At 40.9% G+C, this 20,448-nt stretch overlaps 1 protein-coding gene across 1 annotated transcript in view; it reads left to right on the top strand.

The window, feature by feature from the left end:
• The window catches only part of Cep97 (centrosomal protein 97kDa), a 64,408-nt gene that overhangs the window by 31,479 nt on the left and 12,481 nt on the right, over positions 1 to 20,448 (top strand). Inside the window, exons 11-13 of the mRNA XM_071586412.1 lie at positions 4,065 to 4,193; positions 6,070 to 6,413; positions 10,444 to 10,779. Of these exons, the coding sequence (XP_071442513.1) occupies positions 4,065 to 4,193; positions 6,070 to 6,413; positions 10,444 to 10,779 (809 nt within the window). The remainder of the gene's footprint in view (positions 1 to 4,064; positions 4,194 to 6,069; positions 6,414 to 10,443; positions 10,780 to 20,448) is intronic.

Below are 20,448 nucleotides of genomic sequence, written 5' to 3'. Positions count from 1 at the left end.
GGTGAGGGGTGCGAGAGAAAGGGAAGGGGGCCAGGGGAAGGGGAGAACGGGAGGCGAAGGAGGGGTGAAAGGAATGGTTGGGGAGAGGAAAGGGAGAGGGAAGGGGTGGAAGTAACAATTTTAGGCCACTCCCATCAGTGAACGACATTGAGGCCCGGATGCTGATAGGCCATACAGATGTAAATGAATGCCAATTCAAGGGTTTTTAATTCTATAGGGTTATCGGATGTGGGAAGGGACGCTAGGACGGAAACATTGTAACACTTATTGAAGGGGGTATTATGATGGGAAGCATGTTTAGGGATGGGGAGACCCACGGACGGGGAGGAGGGATTGCACGAGGCGCGGTGGTTATTAATCCTAATGTTAAGTGGTGTGGAACATTGGCCTATGTAGAAGGACGGGCAGAGTTTACAGGTAAGAAGATAAACAACTTGTCAAACCTAGCCCTCCTCCCCCACCCCTTTACCTACAGAAACCGGATTTAGCGACTATTTTCCACCTACCCCCACCTTCCCTACCAACACCAGGAATTCCACCGAGCCGTTGCCACCAACAAAACCCTTCTCAATCCGTCCCTTCCCCGCCGACTGACCAAGCAAAAGATACTGCCGAACACGTGCTGAACCTCTCTAGCACAACGCTGAATGAGCACCAAACCTCTCTTCTGGGAAAAGGCCTCTCTTTTTCCCCCACCCCCAAGGTTAATCACGTGACCATCCTCGCAGACGTCATCAATTTTGCCAGAAATCTTAGATGGCGACATTTCTGGGCGATGCAACCCGCCACTCAATCCCCCGCACACACACACAGCGCTCTCACCAAGTTCCGGCCGCCTTCCCACCTTGAGCCTCCACCGCTCCCTCCAAATTACCCAGTCGAAATCTTTATCAATCTTCTCCTGTCCAAAACATCTAGTCCTTCTTTCCTTAAATCTCTAAACCCGAAAACTAATCTTTCCCCGGCCGAATTAGCTGAGTTAAAAAAACTCACACGCAACCCCAACCTAGTCATCACTTCTGCCGACAAGGTTTCGACAGTTGTAATCCTAAACACTACAGACTACCTTCAAGAATGCAACAGATTACTCTCCGACACTTCCTCCTATCAACATATTCCTGCTGACCCTAACCCCGCATTCCAAAAAGAAATAATCGCTTTCCTCCGAGACAATGGCCCTAAGGAGAATCTTTCCCCCAGGGACATCTCCCTCCTTTCCCCTTCCCAACCTCACACCCCTCACTTCTACATCCTTCCTAAGATCCACAAACCCAACAACCCAGGCCGCCAATGGCCAATGTTCCACACCACTTAACATTAAGATTAATAACCACCGCGCCTCGTGCAATCCCTCCTCCCCGTCCGCGGGTCTCCCCATCCCTAAACATGCTTCCCATCATAATATCCCCTTCAACAAGTGTTACAATGTTTCCGTCCTAGCGTCCCTTCCCACATCCGATAACCCTATAGAATTAAAAACCCTTGAATTGGCATTCATTTACATCTGTATGGCCTATCAGCATCCGGGCCTCAATGTCGTTCACTAATGGGAGTGGCCTAAAATTGTTACTTCCACCCCTTCCCTCTCCCTTTCCTCTCCTCAACCATTCCTTTCACCCCTCCTTCGCCTCCCGTTCTCCCCTTCCCCTGGCCCCCTTCCCTTTCTCTCGCACCCCTCACCTCAACAATTCCAGCAGTCATTACTTCTATATCTTCAGAGGAAGACGGATTGTTTCCGTCGAAATATCAAGAAAATACGTGTGAGTGTTCTCTTTTTTTGTGTTTCTATATTATGTGTTACTGTGTATTGTACTATATATATATATATATATATATATATATATATATATATATATATATATATATATATATATGTATATGTATAGTTTTTTATAGACTATATATATAGTTTAGATACTTGAAGACAGGCTCATTTTTGAGGCATGGGAGTGACGCTAGGCATCGTAGCTGTGTGCTGTGCCCCTTAATGCCCTGCCCCTCATGCAGAAGGATACTCTTTGAAGCAGCGGCCCCCTTTTCTGATTTCTACTGTGCATGACTCCGCTTCCGCTCATTGCCTTCTGGTTGAACTTCGAGCAATGCTTTTTTAACTTCACACTCGAGATGTATGCCTGCTTGATTGTGTATTTAATTTCTTGCTATACCATCTCTGAGGGTGCAGCAGATGTGAATTCCATACAAGTCTTACAAAGTCTGTATTTAATTTTAGTGGGTGGAGGTAATATGAGAATTAATGAAATATAATGATTAAAATAAAATATTTTATTTTGGGATAATTTTTTGGAAACTGATTGCCACCTCAGCAATTGTAATAGGAAATCCAACCTATGGTATGGTTTAAGAAATTAAAATGTGCATGTCCCCAGGAGTGCTCTGATGAATACATCCAAGTGGTGTTCTTTGATGTGATTACAGTAGGAAGAGAGGGGGGATCCAACTATCATTTACTGTTTTGTGGTAAGGGATCCTTATATTATCAAGGCATGCAATCAAAACCACACTGTGGTACACCAAGCAGCCTGTTTTGAATCAGTGACTCCCTCAGTGTATTTTTGGGCTCTTTTGTGCCAATTTACATCCACCATTTTATCACATGGCCCTGCACTATCAAATTAAAAGGATGTGTTATCATTGCCCATGTCAAACTGCATGTTATGTTACCAGATCCAGTAAGTTGATTTGGATGGTGATGAAGGAAGGGAGTGGAGTCAAAATGTGCCCTCTGGCCTCTTGAAGCACTGTCCACATTTGGTGCCATCTGCTCCTTGAAGCTCTTTAGTGTATTTATCATATTTCTGTTGCTCATTTATTAGTGAGGTTATATTTTCATGAGGTGAACATTTAACCATAGTATTTCCCGTGTTTAATACTTTTTAGTATGATCCCCACATGATCCGTTGTGGACACACGCTCTCATGCCTAATGTCCTGGGGGAGGCTTTGCATTGCATTTGAACATGCTGAGATAGGTCCACACGATTTGAATACCTGCATGAAGCACGCTTGAGTTCAAGCACTATGAGCTTGTTTATATTTCTATCATAAACCTTAATTTCTACCATAAACCATTATAAACTTTTGAATATCCAAGTAAACCATACTCAATGACCACTTATGTTATATTTACTTGGTATGAGAATGCTGTAATAGTTCAGTTATTGTATTTTCTCACGTTTCATGGTCATACATTTAAGTGTTGATAATATTTTCAAACTGCTAAAAACATTTCCCATGCTGATACTGACTCTGTATACATGTATGTAGATGTTTCTTGTATTTTTAATTAATCAAGTCAACTTGTTGTAAACCTCAAGCCTAAACTTTGCTGCACAGTAATGAATATATTAAAAAGCAGCAGCTTCCAATTGAGTGAATAGCGGCGCAGTCTTTGCAGAAGTTGCCAAATGCCATGTGCCAAATGAATGCCACACAGCAAGGTACCCTCAAAACATGGATGAGGGGTTTTCACTCTCCTGGAAAGAGATTATAATGAAATATAACCATTAAAATTTTGTGTTTTCTATTTCCTTTGTTTTCTCATCATTAAATATTGGGGGATTGAGATTGTGCGGGGGCTAACGTACTGTCTTCCCACCCTGAGGGCCCGGGTTCAAATCCCGGCGGTGTTGAATATTTTTCAGAGGTATCTCAATCTTTACTTGAGGTACTTTGTGGGGAGTACTTTGAGTGAGTAAGCCATCCGTCGGATGGGACGTTAAGCTGCGGACCCCTTGGCGCCTTTCGTAAAGAGGAGGCTAATGCCGACGCCGGGTTTCTCTCCACCCTTCATCCTTTCCTGTCCATCCCCTATGGCCTCGCAAATGACCTCAGCTGTCGGTCGCCTCCCCTCAATACTACTACTACCATTAAATATTGTATCTTATGAGATGAAATTTCAAAAGTGTCCTCATTTGTTTCAAATTTATTTGAAAAATATATATGAACTTGATTGAAAGTGTAATTCATGGAACCTCTTATTATAATTTTTCATTTTAAGATTCCTATTTTGGTTTTATCTTATTCCATGTCGATTTTTATTTGCAGGGGAGGATTTGTCAAGTAATCACCGTCCAAAAAAATTGTTTTCTCAAACGAGAGTGGGGGAGGATGCTGGGATGACTGTGGAGACCTTGGAAAGGAAAGAAGATTGCAACTTGGAAGAATTAACAGAAGGTAAAAACCATATGTTTCAAGCTCAAGGGGGAGCATTTGGACTATTGCCTAATATTTAACAATTAATACAAAATTAAAATTAACCATTCTTTCAATAATCCTGAATTTTTTTATGGCTTGATAATAATGACAAAAATTGTCTTGAGTAAAATGCGAAATTGGGTGATTGTAATACACTTTTTAATGTTTGCAATGACTCAGTATGGCAGGAGTACACTATATCTTGAGATAGAAATGGAAGCATTTGTGTGGTGCAAATTGTGCATGACTGCTCAGCGTCACCAGTATTTGTGGGTGGCCTTTATGTGTCAACCTCTTATGTCTGTAATTATGCTTTAAAATGCCTTCATTTATCCCTGTAAATTTTCAATTACTTTCACACAGAAATGATTTAGATGTGGAATGATCGTTAATGAATTGAGGAAGGAAGGACTGGAGATTTCTGATCGGAGGAGGGTGATAAAAATGGCTACTGGATGATTGGGAGGAAAAGGTTTTGGTTTGCGGGGTGATGGGCCTCTAAGTTGTGGTAAGGCGGTTTGGATATAGCTGGTATCTTTTTGGAAAATAAGTTGAATATTCGGAAAAGCTATTCATCTTAAGTAGTGTCCAAAATTGAGGGTATCAGTAAGAATGGTGGCATGGTTGTTCTTGAGGGTTGGTGAAAAAGAAAGACCTTTATTTAAAAGGTCTCATTCATGAATCACTATACGTATCATTCAGAGTCAGATCTAAAGCTGTTTTTTATGGATATAAAGTTTTTTATTAAAGATTATTTCTTATGCAAAAGTGATGACCTTATTTAAGTACACTTTTCATTTCTACGAATTGCCAGCATTACCGGTAAACAAGGAAATAAATTATAAAAAAGACATGAAATAGGAGAAATTGATTAAATGAGATGATTGACCTTGCACATGCCATTTACCTCAGTCACAAATCAGAACTTGCTGCTGTTCTATGCACCAACCTCTGTAACTAAGCAGAAATAGGGTGCATCATCATTTGTTCTCTCTTGATGGGTTACAAACTCTTGATGATCAAGCAGTTAGTTTACCAATCACAGGGTGGACGCTTAAAGCCAGTGACAAGTTAGTGCAGGGTGACCAGTGTTCCTTGAAAACCAGGAAAAATTGGGAATAGGATAAACCATGAGTGGAGGAAATGAGAAGGAAATATCACTTTGTATTTTTTTCATTTAACGGACTTTAACGGAGGACCCCTTGGTGCCTTTCGACAGAGGAGTAGGCTGATGCATACGCTGGGTTTCTCTCCACCACTCTTCATCCTCTTCTGTCCATCCCCAATGGCATGAATGATCTCAGCCGTCGGACACCTCCCATAAATCTACTACTACTCTGTATCACCTTTTGACTCCAGCAAACATGCTCAGCTGTCTGTCACATTCCAAACCTGCAAATAGTTAACTGTGATATCAGCCTTAATGAATAGCCATTGAATATTAAGGAGTAACAATCATTTGGAATAAATTGGAATTAATTTAAAAAATTTCCATGCCCTAGAGAATGGTCCTTAATATCCTCCATAATTATCTCACTTACTGGGACTGTCCATAACTGTTGAGCATAAAAGCATTTTAAGATGGAGCTAAAATATAATTTGTAATGTAGCATGCAATGTAATTTTACTTGTTCAAGTCTGTCTTTGAAGAATCATCAAATTAAATAATGAGATGAAAATAATAATAATCCTTGGTGAGATGTGTTGAATGTGCCACTATGCAGATGGAGAGCGCCAAGTCAAGCTGAGTTGCCTTCTCATGGCGCAGTCATTCTTCCCGCTACGATGCTGTTTCAATTCTGCTGTGGTGTTTCAATCCTGCATGTAGTAATCACCAAATTTCTCGATGATACAGATGGGAATGAGAATCCGCTGCAAACTGCAACAAAGCTGGTTCCTGTTCCAGAGTCCATAGTGAGCCCAGAATACAGGCCACAGACTTCTTACATGCCAACGGCAAGTGTCCCTCCACCATCGAGGCAGGGTCACATGCCTAACGCTGGGGGCGATGCAGAGAGGAGGAGGGGTTGGGGGGGAGGCGTCGCCATGACTTCGAGGCCAGGGCCCACGGCTGCGAGTGCAGCGGGGCACTGCTGCACACATACGCCCAACTTCTATGCTGGTGCACCCAGCTACCCTACTCACCAGCCATCAAATGCTGCTGGCATGTCCAACACTCAACCAACTGTATCTTCCTCAGTAAGTTGCAATTGCTTAATTTTTATTTTTCATGGAATTCATATTTTCCTGGTACCTGGTATTTTGGCTCCATGTCATGTTACTTTCTTTTACTGAATAATTCCTGCCAAAGAAGTGAAACTTGATTTGGGAAATCTAATGGCGGTGACAAAATTCTTCAACCTAAAAATTTTAAATTTGGTGTTTGATTTTCAATCTGTTTGCGAACGCCAGTAGTGGGCACCGGTGATGAAATTGGCAAACAGTAAACCCACATTGATCTGGGCGGAGTTTGTCCATGTGGTGTGGGTGGTTCATGAAGGGCTCACGAGAGGCAGTACCACTCTACTCACAACATATACATAATGCTTGCAAGTTCTTACAAATGTGATTGAAAACAATTATAACATTTCAATAATGCATGAGTATTTCAGTTGTATAATTTACATTATCCCTCCCCGGACTACAACCTTGACGTGGTGGAAGGGCTTGTGCGTTCCGATGACCCCTAGAGCTGTGCTGGCGGGAGTAATAATAATTGCTCCTGGTAGGGTCACCCATGCCAGATAGGTCGAAGGTTAGGAGCCAGACGAAAGTTAGTCCACGCATCGTCTGTTCCTCAGTGAGGCGGCTGTAATGGAGTCTGACTCCAGTGGGGCGGCCAGTAAGTGATGGTGTCACGTTAAAAACACTTTTGAGGAAGGCAACGGGAAACCACCTCAATTATCATTCCCAAGATTAACATGATGGACTATACAGAGATTTTGAGTCCTGGCAACTACGGCGCTCGGCCCAATCGGTTGTGTGCCGTGCCCGGCAGCGGGGGACGCAAGGCTTCCGCGGTCGTCATCCCACGAAACCCTTGCAAGGGAAAACCAGCAGCAGCAGGACAGAAGACGCAGAAGAAGAAGACCAAATTAGTTAGAATAAGAACGTGGAATGTTAGGACAATGATGAGGACAGGGAAACTGGAGAATGTTAAGCGAGAAATGGAAAGGGGAAATATAGATATTTTAGGTCTATACGAGGTGAGATGGAAGGATGGCAGGGATTACTGGAGCGATAATTATAGAATAATATAAAGCGGTGGGGACGAGAGCCAACGAGGGGTTGCCATAGTATTAAAGGAAGAGGTAAGAAGAAGCATAGTCAACATAGAGGAGATACCGGATTTGATAGCCATGGCGAATGTGAATGCGACAGTGGGTGAAAAATGGGAAATGATCAAAAAAGGGTTGTCTAAAGCCGCAAAAGACACTATTGGAACCGTTGACGCTAAAATGACTAGGAAACCATGGATCACGGATGAGATGATTACAAAGATGGATGAGCGGCGAAAATGGAAGAATGTAAATACAGAATTAGGCAAAATGAAGTGCAAAGAACTAAACAATAAATTGAGGTGGGCACAAATAAAGCAAAAGAAGCATGGTTGAAGATGCAGGGCAAGGATATGGAAAGTCTGCAGAGGAAGGGTGAAATCGCTGCACAGCAAAGTTAAATCTTTATCGGGAAGTAAGAAAGGAAGATCTATGCTAACAGTTAGAGATAATTCGGGTAAGGTAATAGAGTACGCAGGAAAGATCCAAGAGAGATGGAAGGAATATATAGAAGAACTGTATAGTAAAGAGCTTAGACATAGAAAAACAGAAAAAGTTAGACATAGAAAGAGTTAGACATAGAAAAGGAACATGACGTAGAGGAAGATAGCTTAGGTCCAGGCATACTAAGCAATGAGATAGAAAGAGTATTAAGGGAGATGAAGCTGTACATGGCCGTGGAGGTGGATAACATTCCTGCTGAACTATTAGAATGTTTAGGAAAATTGGGGAGGAGGAGGCTATATGGGCTCATTCCTAGTATCTATGAGGAAGGAATCTGGCCGGAAGACTTTGTGAGATCAGTTTTATTTCCTATTCCGAAAATGGTAAAGGCTACATATTGTGAGGACTACAGGACAATTAGTTTGATATCCCACGCAGCTAAAGTTGTTCTCAGGATCATAAACAAAAGGATAGAGAGTAGGGCAAATGATTACTTAGGGGATGATCAGTTTGGGTTTAGGAAGGGGAGAGGTACGCGTGATGCCATGGCAGTAATGAGATCATTAATCGAGAGGAATATAGAACACAACCAGGAGGTATTTGCCTGTTTTGTAGATTTCGAAAAGGCGTTTGATAGAGTGAATTGGGAAAAACTAATGGGTATATTGCAGAAAATAGGAATAAATTGGAGGGAAAGGAGGCTAATCCACAACCTGTATATGTCTCAGACTGCTCAGGTGCGGGTGGGAAACGGGGAGTCCGGATGGGCAGTATTAGGAAGAGGTGTAAGGCAGGGTAGCCCATTATCACCGTTGCTGTTCAACCTCTATGTGGAGGAAATGATTAAAAAGGCATGGGAAGAGCTGGAGGTAGGAATGAAAGTTTCATCAAATCAGTTAGGTTTGCTGATGACCAAGCTTTAGTTTGTCAGTCACCCAAGGGGTTACGAGCATTGCTGAGTGAATTGGAAATTCATTGCGACAGGTATTGGGATGAAAAACAATATTAATAAAACAAAGGTTATGCGATTTTCTAAAAAGAAAAAGGCTAAGCTAAACATTAAAATAGGAGGGCAAAAACTAGAGTAGGTAGAACAGTGTACCTATCTCGGAAGTGTTTTGGACCAACACGGTCAAAGTAGTAGGGGTGCGAAGGAGAAGAATTGCGAGGCAAAGAGGCTTTCACAAGGAGGAGGGAGTTGATGACGGGGACGTTGAGTAAGGATGTTAAGAAAAGACTCGTAAAAACTTTGATATGGAGCGTAGCTATGTACGGTGCGGAAACGTGATCATTGAAGCAGGAGGATAGACGTAGACTGGAGGCTTTTGAAATGTGGGTGCGGAGAAGAATGGAGACGGTGAAATGGACAGAGAAGAAAACAAATGAGGAAGTACTTGTTATGGTGGGTGAAGAGAGGGTTTTGTTGGGAGAAATCCTATGGAGGCAGGAAAAGTGGATGACGGGGGTATTGGCCAGCAGTGGGATGTTGAAGACTGTGATAGAGGGGAGAATGTTGGGCAAGAGGTTAGGGAAGGAACAGGATAGGGATGTTGGATGGGATGCAGGGAGGAAGAAAGTACTCAGAGATGAAGAGGGACTTGGTGTAGAGAAGGATGCTAGATTTCGTGTTTTGTTAGGAGAAATAAAATATTTGTTTGGTAGTTGTGTCCATCCAAAAACCTACCTTAACCGGTAGATTACCTTAAAAAAAATTACATTATGACTTAAATATTTGATACATGAAACAAATAATTCATGTGTTCATCTAGATGCTGGATGTTGTATAGATTCGGCTCATACATATGGCACAGATGGCCAGTTACCGTATATCCATGCAATTTCTTGGCTCCTCATTGATGCACTTAATATTTATGGCTTCTTCTGGCATAAAAACTAAAGCAAGTTTTGAAATTGGATCCAAAAGAGTTTTGCCATTAGTGAATAAAGGAAAACATGCAACTGTGGGTATCAAACAAAGTTAAGTCTTTAGGGCAGAGCTATTTTGAAGTCTGGAGGGCAGAGCAATGAAATTTTGAATCAGTCCATGTTCAAATCGAGATTGGTGAATCAATTTGAGATTCAACTCATTGGAAAATCATATATTAGTAGATCCCTATTATTAATGGTACCATGTGTATATAAATGAGCACTGCACAGTTGTAATCCTAAAAAACAATCTTCATTTGCTGTATACAAACTGTGACTTCCGCTCATGCGGTGCAACAAAGAGCAATTGTTTACATGTCACACACACATTCAAGTCAATTCACTCAAATGTTCAAGTGGATTTCTAAGTGCTGCTATTCCCTGGATAAATTATTTCCGCCATTCATATTCTTTGTATCTTTAGGTTTGCTTCTCGTTGTTCTTAAGAGCCACAGATCTCATGCACTGCCCTTTTCCTCCTGAGCATAGTTCGTGTAGAAGGACTGAATCATACCCGAGTTGACTGGGAGGGCATGATTTGCCCCCCACTAATGGAAGTGTGCTCTCTTCTTGGTGAGCAGAGCCCCGGGACAAGGCGTGCCAACCAGAGCCACCATCACCCCACCATGGTGCCACCCCAGCACCATCACCACCACCACCACCACCACCACCCCCCCACTGCCCCCCCTCCACCCCCTTCAGCCGAGGCTGCTCGGTGTGGCCGGCACATAGTGGGTGCCAGCGCAGGGGTGCCATCGTCGATGGGGGGTACCAGTGTGGCTCCGTCGGCCACTGCTTCCCGGGGACCCCCTCCTGTGTCGTCCTACTACCCGACGTCCACACCCAGTGCCAGTGGGAGCCCCTCGACCACGAGGCATGCTTGCCATGTGAGCTCTTTCCACTACAACCACGCACAGGCAAGTTTGGGATTGCGTTGTTCTGTTTTCTCTCCTCCATTTTGGGCCTTTGATCCGACACACGCACGGCCATACAATCATTTAAATTCACCTCTGGAATTAACATTTTCACATTTAACACATTCACAAATAGCACCCTTCATCCCATTACCAACTTATTTTTATTGAAGCAATGCAAAGTTTTCTGAATATAACCATTCCAAACTTATCATTTTTACCTTTGGCAAATTCCAAGAAACAGCGGGAGATGCCACGACAGAAGGAGTCACCGGCCAAATATGCATTGCAATGCAACAATTGCAGATTGTGCAAATCATTTTAGTAGTTGAATGCTCCTCTCTGCTACAGTGCGCTCCATTGACAGTTTGCTGGATGCTGGCTCATCATGCTGACTCACCATTCCCTGTGTATTGAAATGACAATAGCTTTCTCTGCTGAAACCACCACTTTAGCTTTCTTGGTGTCCACCTGCCTTAATGATAATGATCTCTTATTGTTCGAAAAGGTCAAAAAAACATGGAAGTCGTTAGTATTGGACTATACACATAGACATAAAGGAAAAAAAAACATGAAATAAGGAAAGTAAACATAGATGCACGGAGATCATAAACAGCTTTATGGGTACTATAGCTGAAGATTAACATTTTGAGTTTGTAATTAAAGAACTCATCAGTGCTGTAATACACTTGCTTTGTTTCAGTTTATACTCTTTTGTTTGAAAAGTAGCAGGGAAAATGATAGATTTAGTTGATTTTGGAAGTTCATTGTAAATTTGAGAAGTAGAATGGTGAGGACCTCAAGTAGAACAGGTTGCATTTTGACCATTTATAGTAGATGAGTATTCTCTCTGAAGAATTCTGCATGTCCGGGTTTTCACCGCGTTGTTGTTTGAAGCCGACAACAGTTTCGCCGAAGTTTCATCCGGCGTCTTCAGGTCGAAGACGCCGGATGAAACTTCGGCGTCATCCGGCGTCTTCGACCTGAAGACGCCGGATGAAACTTCGGCGAAACTGTTGTCGGCTTCAAACAACAACGCGGTGAAAACCCGGACATGCAGAATTCTTCAAGCCACCGCCGCGAAAATCTACGCAGCCATAGAGTATTCTCTCTGTTGCGGGTCATACTATATAATGATGGAAAGTAGTATTTGTTGGAAGCAGAGGAGGATATTTTTAACATATAAACTAGGGAAAGGAAGGATTCTAAGATACTCAACTAATGACCTGCCCGGAGGTCTAATGGATACCCCAAAAATGGCTGTTATAGATTTATTTTTTTTATGACGATGAATTAACCCAAAAGACTGTACCACATAAGAGATGAGACTGAATATTGGCATAATAAACCATTTGTAAGGTGGCAATGAAAATTTTTCTTTGAAATTCAGTCTTGCCTCTTCAAATAAAACATCCCCTGGCTGTGCCATTGAGAAAAACAGACTCTCCATAGGCCTTTGGTATTGCCATAGGCCTTGGCTGCAAGTTTTTTCAGGTGAAAGCAAAATTTATGTGGCTTTTTTTAAGCAAAAAATTTCAATGGCTCATTGTGTTTTTAGCCTGAATTGTTACCATGGACAAACTGTACATGTTTCAACCTGCCCTGGCTACGGCTAATTCAATACTGGAGTGGAATCAATGAGAGTTGTGTCACGCCACATCTTGAAAATAAACTAACAATGTGACAAAATTAAAGGTTTGCACAATAAAGTATGAAAAAATATAATGATCACTCTTTTTTTCATCTCAATTAACAAGGACTTCTATCAGTCATTGTTTATAATGGGCTTTATTAATACTAATACAATTTAATCACTTTTGAGGCAAGCCTTGATTTATTTACTGATATTGTTTATCATTATTGTCACAAGAATAGTGTGGATCCTTGTTAGGGAAACATCTATATTTATAAAAGAAAGTCATAAATTGTGTTAGTTACTCCATTTATAACTCGAGAACGGTTGAACCGATTTTAATGATGTTTGCTTTTTTCGATACAACTCATTCCAGAATAGCAGAATTACCATTAAAATATCGTAAAAGTATCGAACCAAAAAAATACGTTTGTATCGTTGATTTTAATGATATTTGTTTTTTTTGGATTCATCTCAGCCCAGAATAGCAGAATAACCATTAAAATATCATAAAAGTATCATATTGTAATATCTTATCGTAAAATATCATATTGTATCGCTTCATCGAAGAAATAACAACTTCGGAAGCAAGGTGGCATGGTTCCTGGTCACCCGGATGTGCATTCTAGTGATGATCTTTGCCATATTTATACAGATCATCTGAAGAATGCGGAACGCTTCTATTTGGGGTTGTTACTGGTGAATGTTAGAGGGCCAGCTTTGTTCGAATCACTACGAACTGTTAATGGTATAGTGGACCCAACATTTCGTGCTGCATGTCAAGAGCTCAATTTGCTTGAAAATGATAATCATTGGGACATGGCAATGGCTGAAGCAACTATTTCTGCATCTCCAAGTCAGATACGCGCATTATTTGCTATCATCCTTTCGACATGATTCCCATCCAATCCACGTGACCTGTGGAACAAATACAAGGATAACATGTCACAAGACATTTTACATCGAATTCGTGTAAGTTCGAGAAATCTCGATATTGAGGTAAATGAGGAGATGCATGACCAGGCTTTGCTGTTGATTGAAGACATGTATTACCCCATGTGTGGCAGTTTATTGGTGAAGATAGGAATGCCAGCACCAGATCGTGGAATGAACGGCGCGTTTAATCGAGAATTGGAACATGAACGTGAATATGATGAACATGAATTTGACCAATCAGTTCAAACCCCAGCTGAACCCCCAACAGAAGAAGAAGGAAGAAAATGATAAATTAATGAAGGCAATAGATGAAGGAAATGGTAGCTTATCTTTCCTGGATGCCCCTGGTGGAACTGGGAAGACGTTCCTCATATAATTGCTTTTGAGCACTGTGTGCGAGATGGGATATTGTGGTAGCAGTTGCTTCTTCTGGCATAACAGCCACATTGTTGAAAGGATGCCATAAGGCTCATTCAGCGTTAAAGTTTGCCGTTAAACCTATAAAATTCGGAGCAAGTGACATGTAACATTTCGAAACAGTCTGCAATGGCCAAAAATTTTAGTAGCATCTCAAACCATCATATGAGACGAATGTACGATGGCACACGAACACACATTGGAAGCAATTGACTGGACATTGTAAGATTGCGCAATGACCCAAAATGCTTTGGTGGCGTAATGATTTTACAGCCTGCCGATTTCCGCCAAACGCTGCCGGTCATTCCAAGATCGACTGCTACCGATGAAATGAACACTCACCTCAAATCATCAAATCTGTGGCGCTGTATGAAGAAACTTCTACTTACAACAAACATGAGAGTTGCATTGCTGAACAACCCATTGGCTGAAGATTTCTCCCAGCAAATGTTGACTATCGGTAATGGCCGCGTTCCTGCTGACGAATCGAGCGGATTGATTTCATTTCCTCTGAATGTTTGCTATTACATTTCATTGAAAGATGAGCTCATTAACAAAGGTTTCCCGAACATCATTGATAATTACAAAAATCACAAATGGTTGAGTGAGCGAGCAATTTTGGCAGCTAAGGACAAATGTGTGGATGACTTAAACTTAGTGATTCAGAATCAAATCGTTGGTTCTCTGCATTCATTCCAATCTATTGATTGAGTAACAAACGAAGACGAAGTCACCAACTATCCATCTGTATTTTTTTGAACTCTTTGATGTGCCTGGCTTACCACCGCACAATTTACAGCTGAAATTTGGCTCGGTGGTCATGATGCTTCGAAACCTAAATCAACCAAAAGTATGCAATGGAACGCGTTCGGTGTTAAAAAAAAAGTTGATTATCAATGTGATTCACGCGACTTTACTCAAAGAAAAATTCAAAGATGAGGAAGTTCTCATTCCGAGGATTCCCATGATCCCAACCGATATGCCCTTTGAGTTTAAGCAAATTCAATTTCCAATTCACGTTGCGTTCATGATGACAATTAAAAGATCTAAAGGCCAATTATTGAGTGTTTTTGGTCTGAATCTAGAAAACTGATGTTCTTCTCATGTTCAATTATACTACCTTGATCAAAAAGTTCCCGGAATACCCACCGTGTGGCGCTCCCATCGTTCCGATTTGAGTTCTGTTTTTTTTGTTAAATTGGTACATCTGTTGTTGATATTCCCTTTAAATCTTAGTGTCATAACTTGACATTTGCAAAAGTTACGGTCGGTTTTCGGTATGTCCATCAGTGCTTCCTGCGATTTTTCCATTACTTCCTCTCGGCTGCTAAAACGCGTTCCCCGTAATGGTTTTTTAACTCGATTGAACAGAAAGAAGTCACAGGGAGCCAAATCAGGTGAATTCGGTGGCTGTTGGATGGTATTTGTTGCATTTTTCGTCAAAAAATTACGAATAATGATAGCACTGTGCGACGGTGCGTTATCATGGTGCAAAATCCACGAGTTTTCTGCCCACATTTCTGGTCTCTTTCGGCGAATTGCTTCACGCAAACGTCTCATAACGCCCAAATAATACTCTTTGTTTACTGTCTGGCCTTCTGGCAAAAATTCATGATGCACTACACCGTTGTAATCCATGAAAACCGTCAGCATTGCCTTCTTTTTTGACCGAAAACGACGTGGTTTTTTTGGTCTCGGCTCATTTGGTGAACGCCATTCACTTGCCTGATGTCTGGATTGCGTGTCGTACTCATAAACCCACGTCTCGTCTCCAGTAATGATCCTTTTGATGAATGTGGGATCGGATTCAGCCTCGCAAATCATGTCTTTTGCGACGTCAACACGGTCTCTTTTTTGCATGAAATTGAGGCCAACTTTGCTGCTACACGACGGAAACCCAAATCATTAACCACAATGTCTTCGGCGGATCCATAGGCAATGTTCAAGTCCTCCGCTATTTCTCTGATGGTTAATTTGCGGTTATTGACCAACATTTCTTTTACTTTATCAATTTTTTCACCGACTTTCGATGTCGATGGTCTGCCACTGCGTTCATCATCTTCGATTGACTCACGACCACTTCTGAACCGCTCGTGCCACTGGCAAACGACCGTTTTTTTTAGAGAATCGTTGCCGAAACACTTTTCCAACATTTCCAACGTCCGTGCGCCACTAAATCCGTTTTTTACGCAAAATTTAATACAAGTTCGTTGTTGCAAATTTAAATCCATTTCTGAAATTGTAAAAAATCGCCAACACACACAGAGATAGATGTACTCTTGGCTACGTAACTTTTGCAAATGTCAAGTTATGACACTAAGATATAAAGGGAATATCAACAACAGATGTACCAATTTAACAAAAAAAACAGAACTCAAATCGGAACGATGGGAGCGCCACACGGTGGTTATTCCGGGAACTTTTTGATCAAGGTAGTATGTGGCAGGTTCACGTGTTGGTAAACCATCTGCTTTATTTGTTCTTGTGCCTGATAACAAAGCAAAAAATGTTGTTATCAGAAGGCACATGACTGAAGAGAATAAACCCGAATGTTTATATGTTATTATTATTATGTAATCTACCGGTTAAGGTAGGTTTTTGGATGGACATAATTACTAATTATATAAGTTGTGACCCCTAGCAAAACACAACATCCTACTCTACATCTGGTCCCTCTTTAGCTCTGAGTACTTTCTTCCTCCCATCATCCCGTCCAACATCCCTATCCTGTTCCTTCCCTTTCCTCGTTTGCCTAATATTCTCCCCTCTATCACAGTCTTCATCATCCCACTGCCGGTCAACACCCCCTTCATTAACTTTTCCTGACTCCATGAGATTTCTCCCAATAAACCCTTCTCTCCACCATGGCAAGTACTTCCTCATTTGTTTTCTTCTCTGTCCATTTCACCTTCTCCATTCTTCTCCGCACCCACATTTCAAAAGCCTCCAGTCTACGTCTATCCTCCTGCTTCAATGATCACGTTTCCGCACCGTACATAGCTATGCTCCATATCAAAGTTTTTACGAGTCTTTTCGTAACATCCTTACCCAACGCCCTGTCATTAAGTCCCTCCTCCTTGTGAAAGCCTCTTTGCCTAGCGCAATTCTTCTCCTTACGTCCCTGCTACTTTGACCGTGTTGGTCCAAAACACTGCCGAGATACGTAAACTGTTCTACCCGCTCTAGTTTTTGCCCTCCTATTTTATTGTTTAGCTTAGCCTTTTTCTTTCTAGAAAATCGCATTACCTTTGTTTTATTAATATTGATTCTCATCCCATACCTGTCGCACTGAATTTCCAATTCACTCAGCAATGCTTGCAACCCCTTGGCTGACTGACAAACTAAAGCTTGGTTATCAGCAAACCTAACTGATTTTACGAATTCCCCGCCCACTTTCATTCCTACCTCCAGTTTTTCCCATGCCTCTTTGATCATTTCCTCTGCATACAGGTTGAACAGCAATGGTGATAATGGGCAACCCTGCCTTACACCTCTTCCTAACACTGCCCATCCGGACTCCCCGTTCTCCACCCGCACCTGAGCAGTCTGAGACATGTACAGGTTGCGGATTAGCCCCATTTCTCTCCAATCTATTCCTATTTTCTGCAATATACTCATTAGTTTTTCCCAATTCACTCTATCAAACGCCTTTTCGAAATCTACGAAACAGGCAAATACCTCCTGGTTGTGTTCTATATTCCTCTCGATTAATAATCTCATTACTGCAATGGCATCACGCGTACCTCTCCCCTTCCTAAACCCAAACTGATCATCCCCTAAGTAATCATTTGCCCTACTCTCTATCCTTTTGTTTATGATCCTGAGAACAACTTTAGCTGCGTGTGATATCAAACTTATCGTCCTGTAGTCCTCACATGATGTAGCCTTTACCTTTTTCGGGATAGGAACTAAAACTGATCTCACAAAGTCTTCCGGCCAAATTCCTTCCTCATAAATACTACGAATCAGCCCATATAGCCTCTTCCTCCCACATTTTCCTAGACATTTCAATAGTTCCGCAGGGATGTTATCCACCCCCACGACCTTGTATAGCTTCATCTCCCTTAATACTCTTTCTATCTCATCGTCAAGTACACCTGGACCTAAGCTACCTTCCTTTACGTCATTTTCTTTTTCAATGTCTAACTTTGTTGGTCTAAGTTCTTAACTATACAGTTCTTCTATATACTCCTTCCATCTCTCTTGGATCTTTCCTGCTTCAACTATTACCTTACCCGCCTTATCTCTAACTGTTAGCATAGCTCTTCCTTTCTTACTTCCCGATAGCGATTTAACTTTACTGTACAGCGCACCAATTTCACCCTCCCTCCGCAGACTTTCCATATCCTCGCATTGCGTCTTCCACCATGCTTCTTTTATATGTATATATCGAATAAAGAAAATGTCTTTCTGACAAGATATTGTAATACTTATTTTTGTAGTTTTATTGATTTTTTTTCCTTATATTAATACAACAAGTCAAGTATGATTGACATCGGTACAGCCGTTCTTGATTTATAAATGGTGTAACTAAACTGTTCATCAATTTTTGGCGGTGCAAAGTTCACCGGGCCAGCTAGTTTTCTATAATATTAATTTCTTAATTAGAAACATAGGTATTTAAAAAAGTCTGACAGTGCATGGAAAATCCATCTTTCCTCCGAACATCAGATGTACTTTGAGCTTCTTCATCAATAATGTGTGTATTCTGCATTTGTTGTGATCAAAATAATTGCTTTCTTATTTTGGCACCATATAATGGTCATGATTTAAATGCTTAATCGTATGCAAAAAAGTAATTAAAAAATGTAGTTTTTTCATTTGCATTGTTAATGTGTGCATAAAAATGTCATCTTCTCAGCACCAAATGTGCACTATACCACTAAAATTTTATCATTAAATGTGAGTTAACTTAATGAGAAAATTAGAATAAAAATTAATAATTTATTGAATAAATGGTAGATTCTCTATCAAAAGACTATTACACTAGTTGTGGAACTCTTTATTCTGAACACCTTAATGTGGAAAGTAATGAAGTACACATGCTTGCTAGAAATTAGTAATACACAGACTTAATTCTACCTTAACTTTGATTCATCATAAAACCAGTTATGTGAATGAATGGCATGCAATCACATGGTGTCTGCCAATTTGAAAAACTGGGGAAACCTGCAAATCTCATGAAGAATTACCAGATGTTTGGGACAAATTGGTTCTATTCATATTCATGCAGGCAAGTCCTTACCTCTCATTTTGATTTGAGATTCATATTTGTCCCCTTGCAAAAAAATAAGCACAGAAAAGGCCACAATATTACAATATAGTGACTCATGTTTAGACTATATGTGATCATGACAGATAAGGATCTGGCAACGTAGCGTGTATATTTGGCAGCAATGTGAGACTACACATTATCGAAACATTCTAGGAGTATGCAATTTCTGTAGGTGCACTAAGAGCAAGGTAGATAGGATAAATTATGACAAAGCGTGTTTTGTAGCTTCATCATTAGTCTATTGACTTGATAGAGTATTCTGACAATTTACCTCTTTGGATGGTATGTTTAAATTACACTTTGTGCATTCTTATTTTGGCTGTTTGGAGTTAAAGAATTAAATTGAAAATGCTTTATAATTTTGTCGATTCTTACTATTTTCATCAATGTAATTGCTATGAGAATGGTTCTCTTCAGATCGTATTTCCATTGTGCATTTTAGCTGCATCTAATATGTGTGTTGTGATAGCTCTGAGCACAATAACACAATAGGTCAACTGAAGCATTTTGCAGGCCTTGTTTAGATGCCATAGAATAAGGGGAGATATTTGAAATGTTCAAGCACTCTAGCTAGGCAAAACTTGAACAGATATAAATTAATTTCATGCATGCACCACATTGCCACCATACAAATATAATCAGAATCACTCACAGAGACATTTCCTGAGCTGGACTAAAGTTAGAATACTGTAATTAGGGGTCTTAAGCATCACTTCTGAAGACAAGAGGGGGAAAGGAGCTGAGTACTATCAAGGAAACATGGAAATATATAGAAAAATGGATATTGAGAGCCTCAAAAGAAACTATAGGAACTGCTAATAGGGAAAGGACAATGAAATCATGGGTCACAGATGAGATGATTACAAAGATGGATGGGACTAGAAAATGGAAGAATGTAAGCACAGAGTTAGGCAAAATGAATTACATAGAGTTTAGCAATAAATTGAGGCGGGCAACAAATAAAGCAAAAGAAGCATGGTGGAAGACATAATGCAAGGATATGGAATGTTTGCTGAAAAAGGGTGAAATTGGTGCGCTGTATAGCAAAGTTAAATCTTTATCGGGAAGTAAGAAAGCGAGATCTATGCTAACAGTTAGAGATAAGGCGGGTAAGACAAAAGTTGACCCAGGAAAGATCCAAGAGAAATGGAAGGAATATATAGAAGAACTGTATAGTTAAGAACTTAGACCAACAAAGTTAGACATAGAAAAGGAACAAGACGTAGAGGAAGGTAGCTTAGGTCCAGGCGTACTTGACGATGAGATAGAAAGGGCATTAAGGGAGATGAAGCTATACAAGGCTGTGGGCGTGGATAACATCCCTGCGGAACTATTGAAATGCTTAGGAAAATGTGGGAGGAAGAGGTTATATGGGCTGATCCGTAGTATTTATGAGGAGAGAATCTGGCCG

This window comes from Hetaerina americana, unplaced genomic scaffold (assembly GCF_022747635.1).
Source record: "Hetaerina americana unplaced genomic scaffold, ioHetAmer1.1.p SCAF_22, whole genome shotgun sequence".
NCBI classification, from domain to species: Eukaryota; Metazoa; Arthropoda; class Insecta; order Odonata; family Calopterygidae; genus Hetaerina; species Hetaerina americana.
The sequence above is the reverse complement of the archived record's forward strand: the minus strand, read 5'-3'. Positions and strand labels throughout refer to the sequence as shown.